General features: G+C 31.7%; 1 protein-coding gene across 1 annotated transcript in view; it reads right to left on the reverse strand.

Annotated features, from left to right (window-relative positions):
• LOC130451698 (cytotoxic granule associated RNA binding protein TIA1-like) overlaps positions 1-18,202 on the reverse strand; it is a 168,262-nt gene that overhangs the window by 16,476 nt on the left and 133,584 nt on the right. Inside the window, exons 5-8 of the mRNA XM_056790885.1 lie at positions 9,982-10,162; positions 6,995-7,124; positions 6,614-6,783; positions 4,814-4,958 (exon numbers count right to left, since the gene is read on the reverse strand). Of these exons, the coding sequence (XP_056646863.1) occupies positions 4,814-4,958; positions 6,614-6,783; positions 6,995-7,124; positions 9,982-10,162 (626 nt within the window). The remainder of the gene's footprint in view (positions 1-4,813; positions 4,959-6,613; positions 6,784-6,994; positions 7,125-9,981; positions 10,163-18,202) is intronic.

Below are 18,202 nucleotides of genomic sequence, written 5' to 3' on the forward strand. Positions count from 1 at the left end.
CGTTCAACATGTAACACCTATTCGAGAGCTCTGCTAATTCTGCATAAACAAAGAATCTGTAATTTTCATAGAAATAAAACATCATAACAAATGTTCATTATTTCATGTTCGGACGAAATTATAAATACTTTCCACAAAATATTGTAAAAATGTTAAAACATAAATACAGTAGAAACTCGATTATCCGGCCCTCATTTATACGGATTCGCGATTATCCGGACTATCAACTGCGACCAATTAAATAATTGAGTAATATTGAGCCAATTTATGAAATATAAGATATCAAAGAGTGGGTCACTTGTGACAGTGTCGATCAAGAAAATCTCGACGTGAAAAATGATGTAGAATCATCTCATGATGAAGCACTTCAGGCTTTGAAAACAGCTCTCAAATGGTTTGAAAAATAAACAGAAAGTGATACTGTGAATTTACTACAGCTGAAACGAATTCGTGATATAGCAGCAATGAAGAGAAAAAGTAGCTTATGTCAAATTCCAGTTACCAAATATTTCAAACTTATTATTATATTTGATTAATAATATCATTATTTGTCAATACATATTACTATCATTAAACTTATTTCATTCCACAAAGTCCGCTTTTCGATTATCAGTACTTTCGATTATCCGGACTTTCGATTATCCGAATCCTTAACGACAACAATTAGTCCGGTTAAACGAGTTTCCACTGTTAATAAGTAGTTGAGAGCTCTCACGAAAATATAGCTATTTACAGAGCGTAAAACATACTTTTCTTTAAACTTGAAACTACTAAAGGTATCTGGGATCTCGTCCCTTATATATAGGTTAAATATTTATTAATTTATCTATTGCTATAATTTAATTAATAATGCAAAGTACACTTGCCGTTTATAATATTTTTGATATGATGAGAAATTCATAGATTATTGCGAAATTTACAGTACAATTTCATTTCAATGATGTTGTTTCGGCTAAAGTAAAATATTATGTAAATATGATCGAGAAAAGCCGGCATTGTCAATATTAGTATACGGCTGTATCTCCATAAAACAACAAAAATGTTTACGGGGACATTACAATTCATGAGAAGATGAAAATACATAATAATTATTCTATAGCTGTTGCTTCGTCAATCTTCGCTTTTGTTTAAAATAGCTCTTAAAAGTCCTGAATCTACACTACACAGTACTTCGCATTTTGCCTGTATTACTTAAAAGAAAATATTTATTGTCGATACAGTTACGCACACAATCAAATTCTTTTATATTGTAATCATATTTTGACTATTGATAGTGGTATAAATGATATTATTGTTTTTTATATTGTTTTACTATGTTCACATTCATAAAACAACCAGAAACTAACTAAAAAAGTTGATGGCATTTCTATCAACAACAACAAAATAACGAAACATAACCTAAAATCTTCATCTTGTTCCCTTAACTATTATGAAGTTTTATCTTTATAAAATATTTAAGGATTTAACATCCCTTATCACGTTGAAATAATACAGAAAATTTTGAGGAAAAAGTTTGAAAGAAAAACAAACTAAAGTTACTTCAAACCGATATTAGAAAATGATTGAGTGGTTAAGTTTTTCTTTTCAGGTACAGTTTTAGCATAAACTTCAAATTTTATTAGTAAATTCTTTGGAAAGAAAGTAAACATTGGTATTTTTTTCGCAAAAATGATTTAATATCAAGCAATACTTAATAAAGTTGAAATTTGTATAAAACAAAAATTAATGTCGCAAATTAACATAAAACATAAAATTCTCTAATTTCTTTTGTTTTATTATCAATAGTTGTTAACAGAACATTATGTTTATTATAAAACTGTCTGCTTTCGTTTTTATGACAGTTAACTATAAAATACGAAATAGCAAAGATATATGATATTCAACGATTTCAAGAGGTTAGGATACAAAAGCATTTTTTAGACAAAATTACTGAAAACCTGAGGAAATATCACGATAATGAAAGAATGTATGAAAAATGGAAAGAAGTGGACGAAACTATAGTAGACTGGTAAAATCCAGAATGCAAATAAATTTGTGCGGAAAGGAACAAAGCCAGATGGAAGATGTCGAAACCGAGAACAGCAGAAAATAGATAATAGTTCAAAAGAATGAGGGTACTATCCAAAAGAATGTGTAAGCGGGAGAAAAAAAAACATGTAGTTAAAAACGTTACTGGAATAGAAGAAAATTACAAAAATAGAGAAATTAGTACTAAGGAATTAAAAGAAGTAAGCAAAAAAAACCAGATTGGACTATTGATGAAATGAGAGAGAAGAAATCAGGCACAAAGAAACACATAATACAATATTCATTTAGGTTTAGGTAACGATGTTGAATTGGAAAATGAATTGAAAACGTATTTTCCAAATATTTTATTATTACAACATAAATTATTTAATATTGTACGTTTTATTTTAGAATCACCCCTTAGTACTCAGCAACATTCGACTCACATACAAAGCTTGTTTCTCTTTCTTCCGAAAACTTTCTCTCTTTGACTCAGACAAGGGTACAATGCAGTCTGGTCCCTCGCCGATCATGTCTCGTTCTGTTAGCTGTGTAGTAAATTTCCACCTTAAGTATACTTTTCGATAGTATGGCCAAAGTGTTGCAATAAATATGTATATTGCATTAAAATAAGAAATTCTATACCCTTAATGTAGGCCCAAGATAATCTAATTAACTTTTCTCATCCCTTCTAATTTCTCGTAATGAAGACATGGAAATATAATATCCTCAAACAAACCATTCGGAATATTCGTAAAGTCCTGCTAATTTAATTTTCACTTGAAAATACTTACTTTGAAAGAGGAATTTTAATGGGCTGGTGGGATACTTTTGGGTCATGTTTTATTACAGTGGCGGCACATAAAAGTATAAACCCTTCAAATCAATTCAAATTATTTTGTAATACTGTAACATGGGATATAATAAATAGTTTTTTCAAATCAGAAGAAACACAAACTAATATTAATTTTGTCGTACGTTGTATCGGGTTATTCATTATAAATTGCTCACCCCCTATTATCATGAAAAAACTGTGATATTCTCGATGTGTTATTAAAAGCCCAGTAGCACGCAAATATTAGGAAATAAATATTCTATTTATGTATGTAATACAGGATGTCATATACACTACGACAGTAACGATTGGGCCCTTTTTTCTTGCTGTGGCCATAGTTTCTCACATTTATATAGAGTATGGATATAGGTTGTGTCCTCCCCGTTGCTAAAATTAGCGTCTTCATATGTCCATTAAAGCGGTCATAATCCCATTGAGACTCTTCCTCTGTTGTATGGCTTAGAATTCTGGATCGGACAAGATAATAATCTCCTGTTTGCGATAATTCTAGATACATTCCTCAATTGCCTAAGTTTCTGCTCGAAAAACATTTGGTGCTGTCAAAGTGTTTGGTTTTGGGCTCTTGCATTCCTATTCCAGCTCTATTTACTGATTTGGAGCCATTTGTGTACCATTTGATGGCATTTCTGGCCATTTCTAGTTTATGGTGTTTTAATACCATTTCGTTCTTAAAGTATATTGTTATTCAAATCTTAGTTAAATAGTAACCGCAAATAAGGAAAAGTTAACAATTGAAGTAGTATATGAAATGACAATAAAATGTTCGATATTTGACATTTTTTTCATGAAATTTATTGAGCGTCATCATTTGATTTAGGTCAACATGTTGGATACACACAATCCTTTCAAGCTTTAGTATTGTTCTATATTATATTAAAAAATTACAACGGACAGAAAAATATCTACGGGGTGTGACAAATGGTGAGATATACTGAAAAGCTTATTAAACACGATTTCAATTTCAATTTCCAGAATATTTAGAATGGAAATCAGATAATAATATGTTATTTACATTTAAATAATAGTTTGTTTCCCTGTAACTCAGAATATAACCTTTGTGATATTTTTACTACAATGATGACAATAAATGTTTGTGAAAAATTGTGTTGATTTACATACTTCGTTCTCATCAACACGTTTTGAGTTGCTGTTAAACATTGTTGAATGCGTTTATCCACATCCTCTCGTATATTATTACATACAGGATGTTTCAAAACGTTCGTATTCGAGTTATATCACTGCATTAAGCGAAAAAAATCGATTAGAAATCACCAAACAATCACGTTTAAGTTCCTCCCTATCGAGTGATCGAGAAAGCCATAAAAGTATTTAGCTGTTGCCGCATTTTTGACTTTACCTTTGCTTCTAAAACGTACTCGAAAGTTTTTCGGCGCATTATTATCGATAGTAGCTAAATACTTTTATGGCTCTGTCGACCGCTCGATAGAGAGGAACTTAAACGTTCCACAAGCTTTGATTGGCTAAACCTTTTTGTTAATTTGTGATTAATCTATGCGTTATAGACATTTGATTGTTTGGTGATTTCTAATCGATTTTTTTGTTTAATGCAGTAATATCACTCGCATGCGAACGTTTTGAAAAACCCTGTATATTCATGGATCACAAATTCAAGGTCAAAGAATGGAATAAACTAGTCAAGTTTTGATTTAGATGGACAGTTTCCTTTTTTTGTGTTTTCGACCAAACTTTTATAACGAAACGGTCAAATATTGAAGGTGTTATTTGAAAAAACTATTTTTTACAAACCATAAAATGTTCAGGGTGGTTTATATTGAATATTTTGAAATTGATCTGATCAAAATTTAACGTCCCGCCACTGGTAATGTGGCAGTTACGTTCTCACGATATACATTGTCAGACATACTCTGCCCAGAAGCAATCATGCTCGCAAAGCGCTATATCGTGATATACACACTGACAACTACTCACTTGATATTGTTGGATAGGGAACACTATCCCTGGCTGTTGCAATGTTGCTGCAGGGGCTGTCATTTGTTGGGGGGTTGCAGGTATCTGGGGTTGGCTAGGAATCCCTTGCCATGCTGTGGCTGCTGTTGGTACTTGTATACCCATACTAAAAAATAATAATAAAATAGGTTTCAAAACATGTTACATCAAAATAAATATTAATAATTTATGATTAAATATATTTAATTAGTTATGTCATCGTCTGTCCAGTTTAAATCTTTTCCAATTCTATTTACCAAGTCTTGAAAAAGTATAGGCTCAAATTCTCGACAATTTTACAAAAAAGTATATTGTTTTTCATGAAAAATAATGGTATCTTGAGAATGGAAAATCGAAGTTTAATACTGTTTTTCTTTTCTTTCCCTTCTACCTATCCAATTTGGTGTTCCTACTCAATATACCCATTTTTTCTTATCTCTCGCTTTTTTATTTCTTCTAGGGTTTTCTTAACCCTTATATTCCTTATTTGTTCTATTAATTTTCTTCTCTTTTCTTAGTATAACTTCCTGCTTCCATCACATGTGTTGCCTGATTTCATTCTGTAAATGCATTCATTCATACAAATTCAACTATTTTCTCTTTTTTATTATTATTATGCGAAAGTTTTATGCACTACTCAGCTTAGAGCCGGTATTATTTACCTATCCCGGATACAAAGTATCAAAAAGATTAAGCTGGGTTCACAAAATAAACTTGCGCACTGTGTTTTTGATATCACAGACTTCTAGATGTCAACGAAAGTGTTTTTTGCCACATCTATTTAAACTTAATTGCGGGAGCCGCGTACTTGGTTAGTTTCTCCTGGTGTTTGCTGAGAATGTTGACGAGAAGGAATAAATTGAATCTTCTACAAGTATCAACCACCACGATGATAGGTCTGTTATTCGTCACCCGTATATAGGCAATTATGGATGTATCGTAGTCTAAACTTGTTATTTGCGGACACCTTCAGCGAATGGTACTTGTAATACGGTGTATTGGTATTGAGAGGACGGAACTTGTTGACCAGACACTGCATTTGTCGAATTGATTGTTCGGATCCTTAATCACAGTCTTCTTGTAGATGTTAGCGTTGATAACTTGATCCTGGATAGCCCTCGGTTCCGCTAGTTTGAGCTTCTTTGGATATAATTCAATGTAAGGCTCAGTTTTTTAAATGATTATTATGATTATTTGTTATGTTATTATTTGTCTTGTCATTAATCATACTTTGTTTTCCTTGGTAATCTTCCTAATTTTTTTATGTTAACATTGTTCATCGTCTTTCTCAATGTCCAATTTTCACTTGTGTATGTTTTAGCTTCATTATCATTTAAAATTTTATAGTGAAAATTGATAATGAAAAACAGATGTTTGATTTAATTAATCCTTTATTTAACGTTTTATTATACATGTTAGGTTGGGTTAAGCTCAAATTATGTCAGTTTGTTCCGGCGTCGTCTGATAATCTTCCTTTATTGATGATTTTGTATGCATGTTCACCAGGTCGCTCATTAATATCTATGAAAGCCCTATACCTACTAGCTGCACCTTCATCGAAACTCATATTCACAAGATTATCCTACACTAATATCAGAGGCGTATATTCATGTTTACATTAAAAAGAAAGTTTTGGCTTTATGGAGATCAGTTTGTGTGCAAGATGCCGGTTTAGTTTGTTCGCTAATACTTGAAATGATGATAGGATCCAACGTAAACAATATTAGTAATGGATCAATGCAATTTGAAGTGAATTAATGAGTTGTTGTTTCAATCACTTACCCCATATATGATTGTTGATAACCTCCAAATTGCCCGTAAGCATAACCTTGCATTCCTCCTAAAAATTGACCTTGCATTTGTGCTGAACTAGCTGCTGGATAACTCTGGGGATACCAGTAACTTAATTGTTGCCCGTAAGCGCTGTATGGAAAGGTAGTCCCAGCTATTGCCTGAAGAATTTATTAATTAATATATACGAGTGCTATAAAAATGTTGTGATATATTTCACCTCGATATTAGTGCAAATTTCATTTCTTTTAAAAAGAGGTTTTGCTATAAGTGATCCACGTGTCATTTTTGAGACGAAATAGTTTAATATAAGACTATAATTAATGTTATGGTGAAAAATAACAATATAATAGTTATGAATTATTCTTTTACCTGACCGGCCACAGGTGCATTGTTAGGATCTCCAGATTCTTTACCCCAAGAGCATTTAACTATTTGTCCGTTAATATCTGTGTTGTGCACAGCTACTATTGCATGTGTTGCTGATTCCTTTGTAGAAAACCTACGGTAATAATAAAATGCTCTAAGAAATATTTTAATATGGTAATGTGAGAAGGTACTGAACAAATTGTTTACACCAACACTCACAATTACATTTTCGAACGCGCGTTTCGATTACCAACTTAGTTTACCTTCAGTCTCTGAAGAAGGGACTTGGTTATCGAAACGCGCGTCACACAATGTAATTGTGAGTGTTGGTGTAGTGGTGGTGTAAACAGTGTGTTCAGTATGAATATCGCCAAGTGTTCTAAAAATTCCAACTTAATGTAGAAAGGTAATAAATCATTATTAAACTGTTGAACTTTTTTTATAGACGTAGTAGAGTGTTGAAACTACAGTTAATATGAATAAATAATTTCGCATCTTTAATAAATTTTAAATATATCACGATGCTACTAAATCCATTTTTCTTTAATCTAAAATTATGGTTTGATTTGTTTAGGCCGAGTTTAAGATTTTTATTTTTGAACCCTTACGGATGAAAAAGAAGCACCTTTCGAAATAAACAAATTTATCATGAAGGGCAGCATCCGTTCATCAATTTTGGAATGAAAAAACCCAGAAAAATGAAGAATGTTGCGTAACACGATTAAATAATCATATAGATTAATAATAAGTGATCTCTACTTATTTCCTGATTTTGTTTCATAATCAGTAGCGTAGTGAAAACAAAAATCATAACAATAATTGGGAAATGTCTAGAAAGTGAAAAATATGGGAGACAAAAAAAGGAGAAATTTACGAGATGCTGCAATTTCTCATTATAAATTAAGCAAATAATGTCTCATACAAAATTTCACATGATTTTCGCAAAGATTACTTATAAGGTTGCCTCCATATAAAATAATTTCTGTCAAACGTCAATTTCAATACTTGAAATATATAACAGAACTTGATACATCGAAATTTTTAACTAATTAATTCCCAGACGATAAATACATAACTATTCGAAAGCTGGGAAATATATTAAAGTTAGTACACATTTGTGTTTAATTTTGATACAATTCCACTAGGAAAACGCTATATATATATATATGTATATATATATATATATATATATATATATATATATATATATATATATATATATTTACATGGTAAATGAGGTGTGTAAAATCTATATTATCGGCGACTACGCTAGATTTCTACCTAACTATGGTTCGCAGCTGGAAGTGAAGATGACGACGTTTAGCGTTCGCTGGGAAATGTTTAACTACATGTACCAAATGCGGCGCTCTTTGACGTTGTCTTCAGTTCGGGTCTGCCCGTTCAGCCCGAACGAGGGGTGTTAAACTGCTTTGATGAGACGTAATAACATCGAAACTAGTCAGTAGTCAGTCTCCTTGCAATTGCGTGTCATTGGGGATGTTAATATCGACAAAAAGGTCAATTCACATCACGCTCTTCAGAGAAGTTGTGACTCAATATTCGTCGAGGCATTAGCCAGGAAAGTAGTTGTTTTCCTCTTTGAAGAATATATTTTCGAAATTATTTAATAAATTTCTTTTAAATTCTTTTCTTTTTTTCGTTTCTACGGCGGATTTACGAAAAAAATTATGAGAATTGAAAAAAATGAGAACTTATATTGGTTTCAAGGCTTTGAATGAAAATACACTCATTCACGTCTTATATTTCGATAAAGACTTAAAGACTAATTTTAACGGAACGTCAAATTTTATTTTTCTTCCAAAAAAAAAAAAATAATTATACATTATATATAATTTTAAAACAGAGGAAACCTAAAAGCAAGAACATTTAGATGCATCAATATATCAAAAGGTCTAGGAAATGAGAAATTTAAGAAATTTATGTATAGCACACAACACAACACCAAAGTGGACTAACTAATATATTTTCCGAGTTTTCGAATACTTATTTAATCATTACGTGGGATATAATTAATAAAAGATTTTCGGTGGTTTTGAATCGTATTCTTGTGAAAAATTTTAGTTTCAGTATTCAATAATCAAACTGACGTTGATATTTTATATATTGATATAATATTTTGCGGCGGTCTATGTAATTCATGAGAGAATGCACGAATAGTTAGGCGCGTTATTCATACAGGATTTATAATTTGCGAAAGATTATCGAAGGTTTTTCATCTAGTTCTTCTATACACTGAACAACAATACCTTGCTTGTAATGTAAGTCACAAAATACAATCCAAGCTGTGGGCATGAGGCTTGAAGTAAAACTGAAAGTGTTGCAAGGTTTCGTGTTAAGTCAGGTTTCTCGGGAATAATTGATTGCGACATTTAGTATGTGTATGATATCGGTTTAAAATATTAAGAGTTACGATATGGCGCTACCCTGTATCGTTACTTCTTGATAACACTTTTTGGTTTTGTTCTTTTCCGATGACAATATCACTCTCGAAGGTACAATAAAATTTATTATATTTTCAAAGTACACTATAAAATTCACTCTTAAATAATTTACAACGATACTGAATTAAACGTATGAAATCGAATTCTAGCTAATATCGAGAATGTCGTAAGTTTATAGAGGAAAAAAAGCATTTTTATTGGACTATAAAACGTTTAATGAGTCACAAAATTTACCCGGACAGCAGTTTTTTCTAATTATGTCTTTTACAGAGACGGATAAATCTGGCACATCGTTAATTACTTAAAAGTTTCTTTATTTGTTCGAATTATTTTCAAAAGCAGATTCGACACCGATGAAAACAGCAAAACGGTGGAATTACATAGCGATGGAACGATGATAATATTTTTATTTATTCAATCTCTTCTTATTGGAGAAAGCAACGATCTTTTCACAATGAAAATTAAAAATGTAAGCAAACACCGTCGGAAAACCGGTTGGAATATTTCAATAGCAGGACTAAAGTTTACCTCACAAACGCATATCCTTTTTCCTTGAATACCCTAATTTCTTGAATAGTCCCAAAAGGGGCGAATGTTTTCTGCATGAGTTCCTCAGTCAGACCGTTTGTTATACCTCCACAATACACTGTACAGTTTGTTGGACTGCTTTGGTTGTAAACTTCATCGAATGTCAGAGGTTTGGAGTTTACTGAAACAACAAAAAAAAACGCTTTAATAAAAACCTCGTATTTAGTCCGCTTCGCAAAGTTATAGTTCGTGTCTTAAATACAGTTTGGGGCCAAGACTGATTTTTTGAGTGAAACATGAATTATAAAATCTTGGAAATGCCAGAGATTATCCCCAGCAGGACATGTCGCTAGAAAATTTATTTCCATCGTTATTATTTTTCGCTACGGACTCTAAAATAAATAGATTAAAACATAACCATTATTGTAAGTTATAGTAGTGCTTCTGAGGTCTATAAATTATATATATATACATATATATATATATATATATATATATATATATATATATATATATATATATATATATAAAAATAAATCTTATAATTTGTTTGCTTTTACTTTATTTATGAGCCGAAAACAATCAATTCTTTCCCATTACAATTTATGAAATTTGAGTTCAAACGGGACGTGTTCAAATCAGTATCTCCAATATTCATTAGCATAAACAGAGCAAAGAATTACAATTCGTTTATATTATTGATAAAAATATTCTGAATAAAAACGTTATAGAACTTTTAAGATAAAAGTTAACAAACTGGAAGGTAATATGTTCTAGATAAGACAACAATTTATTTATTTTCTTCTCTAACTAAAATTTATATATTCTACTTTGAAGTTACATTTCTTTTTCTATTAAATAAATAATGGAGAATCCATTGCACTAGTTTGTATTATACGAGAGATAATAGTTTTTTTCCAGCAGTATGTTCGGATCATATTTCAAGCTTTGATGCACTACACATGACTTGACTATATGAGGATAGTACCTGGCCTATCAAAGAAAGCACTAAAATTTTGGCTAAAAATATATTTATTTTTCAGCGTAGCTCCATACACTTTTCCCAGCGTTCTCCAAGTCGAGGAACAGAAAATAGTCCGAAGGGGCTAAATTTTTGTGAATAAGGTGCGTGAGGTAACGATTCATACTTTCTTTTTTCAAGATATTCAATAGAAAATATTCCACGTACATCCTACAAACCGAAGCAATGACCTTGCCTGCATGGAACGGTCTTTGCAATCTTCCGAGTCGGTTCTTCTTTTTCAGTCCATTGTTTTGATTATTATTTTGTTTCGGGTGTGAAGTGGTGGACCCACTTTTCATTCATGGTTATGAAACGTCCTAGCAAGTCTATTGAATCTTGCCACATACTCGATGAAAACATGTGAACGGCGCTATTTTGTTCCATTGTGAGCAAACGTGGCACCCATCTTGCGCACAGCTTTCCCATGACGAAATTTTCAGTTGATATGCGATGTACCGCACTTTTTGAAATGCCTACTATGCCTGCCAGCTCGCTCACATTCAGTAGATTATCGTCCAGTACCTTTTTGTCGATTTTATTGAACATTTCTGGGGCTGTAACCACATTTGGTCGACCACAGCGATGCTGGTTTCCGCAGGTTCTACGGCCATGTTTAAACTCTGCTAACCAATATTTTACTGTTGAAAACGAAGGAGCTGTCCTCCCCAGAATAGAATATAATTCATCTCAATATTGGTTGGGCTATTGCCTTTCACATAAAAGTTTTGTATCACATAACGATGCCAAATTTTTTCCATGTTTACCAATTCACCTAAAACGTCCACTATTGATAGCTGCCAAACAAATACTTAACAGTGTAGCTTTTTCAAACTTGAAAATTATGCTGTATAAATTGTGTACTTTATTTACAAGCAACTACCGCCATCACTAGGTCATGCCAGGTACTTCTGGGACCATCCTCGTAATATGTTACGATCTAGTACCCAGCAATTTTTGCTGGAACACCAGATTTAATACAGGTAGAGAAACGAAGAAAATCATCTTTCGTGTTTTATCACTGGACCATTCACTTTCATCTCCACTACCGATTAAATACTCTATCTCCATGTTAAAAATATTTTATAACCTGATAAAACACGATAGACGATCTAAAATATATGTTCCTGAGCTAGCAGTGAACAAGTTTAATTTGTGACTGGAACGTGAAACTTTTTATTGAATACTTGAACTTGATACTGTTGGAACCCTATTTTCATATCGCGAATGATCAAATAGTTACATACAGTTTGCTGGAACAAATCTAATGGGAAGAAAGTTTGCAATTCGATACAACATTATGGAAAAATTATTTTCACTACAGTGGTGACAGACGATTCAAGACTATTGAAACGGCAAGACGCTTATAAAGTTGATCTAGAGTATCTGGTGCAAAACATGAATTCAATTTTTATGAACACAGACTGGGTTCCCATATGACATTTACAATGAAAGTATGTAAGTTCTGTGGTGAACAAGTTATATAACGAGATGGTATTGCTTTTCCCATTCAGACAAATAAAAATTTAACTACAGAAATCACCACGGCAGGAATTGAAGAAGTACGTTAAGTTTCACATTTAGTCAAATTCTAGTTTTCAGTTTGTGTTATTATGATGGATATTGTGCCACTGTGACGAGGTTACTCGAAGAAGGTCCGAGGATGACCGGATATGAATAGTTCCATCATCCTGCATAACAATGCCAGATTCCATACTGCGAAGAACTACGCCGGTAGGAAGTCATCCCAATATAGCTCAGATTTGGCATCCAGTGATTATTTTTTTAAACTTGATTCATACCAAAACGTAACAATTTGTTTATCAATATTTCATTATCCGATTTATGATAATTTCTTTATTTATATACATTTTTAGACCACTCACGTAAACAATTGATTGATTTTTGCTCGTAATTTCACATAATCATAGTCAATCGAGATTAGTTGTAATGTGATGAAAATTTGATGGAAAATAAAATAGGTCAACTTGATCTTTCTGTTTCGTAAAAATACATTTCACTTTAATGTTGAAAATGTGTTAACTAATTGATACTCTACGACTATTGGAGACTCAGGACGAGTTTTCCGATTGTTCGTATTCTTTATGTTGTGCTTTACTATACAATTTTCGCCTACCGTCATTGATAGAAAACTAAAGTGAAAACAATGAGCTCTGTTCAAAGGTCTTTCGTCCTTTCTTTGACAAAACGATTGTTCCACAATTATTCGTTCCTGGATTACTTTTTTTTTAATTTGAGGTTTTACGCGACCTGAGCCGTGCATTTTTTTTAAACAACACGTTTTATCATGTCCAGCAGTTTGATATTTGAAAGATGTTCACAAGCAAATAACATCAAATTCTTTTTTACCCTCATATTTCACTCGGCAAAAACTACTAATCACAACCATATAATGTTTGTGCTGTAGTAGCCTCAAGCTACGGTGGTTGTATGTAACGGATTTAAAAGTACGAGGGATGAAAGTAATTGGAGAATTTTATGAATATTTAATCTTGGTATATATATTAAAAACAAATAAAGTCATAGATACAAATTAATAAAACTAAAAAAACAGCGAAGCATCCTTTGTGTCTTCACCAACTTTATACCACAATTTTTCCAGTATTTATTGAAAAGTTAACCACTTGATAGAAATATCATGCTGACAAAGATACACAGTGTTCAATTCATCATTTCTACAGTTTCCAAAATTCATTGTTTAACAATTAAGTTATAGAATATAGTTTTTCTCTATCAACAGGGATGTATATATATTTTCCTCTAGAATCTACGCCACTGTCGAGAAAGTAAGTTTTAGAAGGTATTAAATCATCTATAATAAAACACGCTGTATCTCGGTAAACAAAAATATTATGAGTCTGTTTTAGGTTAAATTGTATTGTTTTAACAGTTAGACTATATAGATAATTATTAATAAAACTGAGCGCGCGTTTTGATTTTCAAGTTATCGTCCTCATGTAGTTTTCGGAATCTGAAAACGAAACGCCCGTCAGAAAGTGTAATTGTGAGTGTTGGTGTAGTGTTAATAGTGTGTTCAGTATAAATATCACAAACAAAAGTCCTAGAAATTCCAGCTTAGTATTAATGAAACATTCTGTATAAGTTTCGAATCTGTTTTCCTTTAGTTGATTTTCCAGGCTTTTTTAGTGTGAAATCTAATGCTGTTTTTAAAACCATAGATATATTTTTACCCACATTTTTTTGTATTTCATTAAATTTTGTTTTGTTATTGATTTTGGGTTAAAATTATTTGACGTGGTGAATCAATCCTCAAACTCCGTTCAAAATTGTATATCCGATCTCTAATTTTCTCCTTTCATCTTGTAACTCCTGACCTGCGTAAGTACCTATCTATCTTCACTAATCATTCATATCAGAGCATTCCACCATTTTTCCTTGAGCATAGTCTTCTGGTCTTTCCATCCAACCACTTTATTCTACATCTTCCTCATATATTTTTTGATTTGTCACTTTTTCTCTTCAATTCTCTTTCTCTTCTTCTTCCAGGTATTTGTACTTTTCTAATACCTATTGTAATTTTTCCATATGACTTTTTTTATAGTATTTTCATTTTAATTTTCTTTGTATTTATTCTTAATCCAAATCTAATCCATACTTTCTTCAATTACTTATAACATTTCATCCGTTATATTTTTTTCACTGGCCACTTTGAAATTGGTATAAATTAAAAAATACTTCGTTGGTATGTCATATTTTTTAATATAATGTTGCATATATAAATAACAAAATGGATATTTGTTGTCAGCTAATCTGTATTGCAGGTTTATTGTTGTCGATTATTTAATTTGCACACCATTTCATAATTTTGTATTCATTTGGATCAGTATTTGTTAAAAAAAATTGCAGTTAAAACTCCCATCAATTATTCAAATTATTCTAGAAAAAAATGCGTTCAATATTTCATCGATGGGATAAAAAAGCTTTTTTTCCAGTGGTAAAAAATTATGTTGTCTTTTTGTGGACAAGCACTTCACACATTCCGAAATATCCGATGAGTCAAAAATAAAACTTCATACAATTTAATTCAACTTCCACTGAATTAACACATTTAAGTAAAAATCATGGATAATTTACTACAAATACAGGTTGCTTCCAAAGTAATTTGAAAGTAAAAAATCATATGAAACTCAAGAATCGACAAAGAATCAATGTGATTTTGGAGTAGGGCGGGTTATGTTCACCAAGTTACTCCTTTGCTTAGAAAAAAAAAATAAAGTCAATGGAAACCTAGAATTGTATGGACTCTACGATCAAAATACCAGTTTCTTCAAATTAAAGACCAATATCCAAAATAGAGTACATGAAGACTTCAACCAAGTTATGGATGAGATTTTTGATAAAATTGAAAAAAAACTAAATTGTTCTGTCGATGTTCTGTTTATAAATGAAGCCAATTCCTAAGGTGACATTGTGAATGTTAATAACCACATTTCTATTGGAGTGAATCCATAAGCTTTTAATATAGAACGAAGGTTTTTTGTCAAGATATTCCTGGAAATTATGTATCAGAATGTTTTTCCTTCCTCCATAGTTGTCATGTGAGACAAATCTTCATTTTCTAGGAACTTAACTTATTTTGAAACATATAATAATAATGTTGATGTTGCTTGTCCACATTTTGTAACTGTCGTACTGGGGATTCTCGTGGTTCCCAAAGTCACCTCGTTAGAATCCATTGAATTTTTCTCGAATAGTCGAATAGTCACAGAAATTTATCGATATTGAAGCGAAACGTCTAGTAGAGGTGTGTAAACAGCTCTTTACTCTGCTGGAACGTGAAAAAGGGCATTCACCAAAACCTGTCGCAAAAAGAGGTTGATTAGAGCGGATAGTCTTATTTTGTGTCTGGTGGAATTAAGAATGTTAAATCATTCCAGATGGTCGAGCGATCAATGCCGAGTTATATAGTAGATAGCTGATGAGAATCTGTGATGCTTTAATGTAGAAATATTTTGGTTCTCTTACGAAAAAACATTGCTAAATCACATACCGAGAAAATTACGCGGAATTAGATCAAACTTGGGAGAATTGAACTCCTACCTCATCCAACATTTAGTCTGGACCTTGCACAGTCAGATTACTATTTCTTCAGATACATGGCGAAATTATTGCATGGAAAAAGATTACAATATAAAGAACATGCTGAATCTGCGATGTAATAATGAATGATTTTACCAAGCTCTCAAAGAGCTTGCTGAAAGCTGGTTTACAAATTTTGAAATGTACTATTCTGTTGTTTGTCACAATATGGCTTCTAAAACAAGAATTAATTGAATATGGAATCGTACATACTATCTTTCAGTTTACTTTGGAGCCCCCCATAGTTTGTGCTAATTTTGTATCCTTATATATATGGATATGAAACCACCATACAATACTTTCCTATTGGAACTGGTATGATCATGTATGTAACTACGAAGCAGTGTATAAATATTATATTTGGTTTTAGGTTAATTTTACAACGACCAATGGCGATCCAATATTCAATTGATCGACATAATCCTATGCAATGATGTTCATTTATATATAGAAATTAGTGCAACAAACGCGACTGTTAATTTTCTGTCTACCAGTAATCAAATTTGATGAGGGGTACATGAATGTGTACATTCTGGTAACGATTCTATAAATAAGATGAATTTGACAGGTATTTTACCATATAATTTGCTGCATTCAACGCCAATATGTTGTTCTTATATTAAACAGGAATTAACAAGAGAAGAGAGAATTAATAATGAACCCATTTATATGTGAGTATAAGAACTGAACAGTACGCTGGAAATGAAAACATTTGACAACATTTTCTATAGAAGGAAACGAAATAACACAAAAGAGGGAAATCTCTTTTCATAATATAATATAAGTTCGAAACAACGTCACGGCGCTATGACATATTCGAAATCGCTAGGAAATCAAAAAGTTTTGTATTCAATAGAATATGCACATGTTCGTATTGGAACCTTCGAGGCATGCAAAACATAAGCAACTTCTGACAGCTTCAAATCGTCTTTGATTGAGAACAATTCTCAGGATCGAAAAAGCGAAGGGGATTTTTGAAATCGAATCAATTTGACAGACGACCTCAAGTCGATTTTTACCTTATGAAATAACATTAGCTTTTGGATCTATAATAATTCACGTTTCAATTTACGTAGTCGTAATTACGTAAAGGGGGTTGTATTACATCGGAAATCTTTTGAAGTCTAAAAATTGTTTTTGACAATTTGGTACAATAACAGTTATAAAGTGAAGTGCATATCTTCAATCATTTTAACAAAACCAAAATCCTTTAGAATTTCAAAAAAGTACGTAGGAATTCTCAGTTTTATGTTTAACTAAAATTTAAACTACCTTCAGTGAGCCGGTTAAACCGAAGTCAAGTGAACAATATCTATAAAATATAAAAAAAAATAGTTATCTGTAGTTTAAACTAATATTGGAGGTTTAAACTTATTAAATTACACTTTAACAAACAAGTACAGTTATTGCATATTTTTATAAAAATTTGATTCTACTACAAGATATAGCTCAAATCAAGTGATAGATACAAGAAAATTCTAGCTTGAAATTTCAAATTTGTTCCAAGTTTCATGAAAATTTTGATTTCTATACAACAAATCTTTCTTCAACACACCCAATAACGTAATATGGTTATGGGTGGGAACGTTAAAAATTTTTCACAGGAAATTTGATTACAATTGTAAGAAAATGTGTCAAGCGAATGGTTGTGCATTTTTAATTTTGCATCACGCAATTTAAAGGTTTGTGGTGTACAGTAGATCAAAGGATTTCTCGGTTGCAGCATCGGAAACAGGAGGCAGATTCATTACCCTCCAGTCTTTATTGCTTTGACACATATTTAATTAAGTGGAATATTGACGCTATCTGGTTGTATAAAAAATGAGTGATGAACAGGTGTAAGTTCCAATACAGTTCTGTATTAGCCCAAATAAATAAGTAATTATACGCAGAGATTCTAATCATTCAATTTTTTCTCGACTAAATATGAAGCATTTTGAAATGTTTGAGGTTATTTTTGAGCAATACGTTCTCTCGGAAATATTTAATATTTTCATATTTACTAAACATAATCACCAGCATGAATTTGTTGGTTTAATCTACGTCGAATGTCATTTTTTGATGAATGTCTTAAGTATC

Source organism: Diorhabda sublineata, chromosome X, assembly GCF_026230105.1.
Source record: "Diorhabda sublineata isolate icDioSubl1.1 chromosome X, icDioSubl1.1, whole genome shotgun sequence".
Taxonomy (NCBI): Eukaryota; Metazoa; Arthropoda; class Insecta; order Coleoptera; family Chrysomelidae; genus Diorhabda; species Diorhabda sublineata.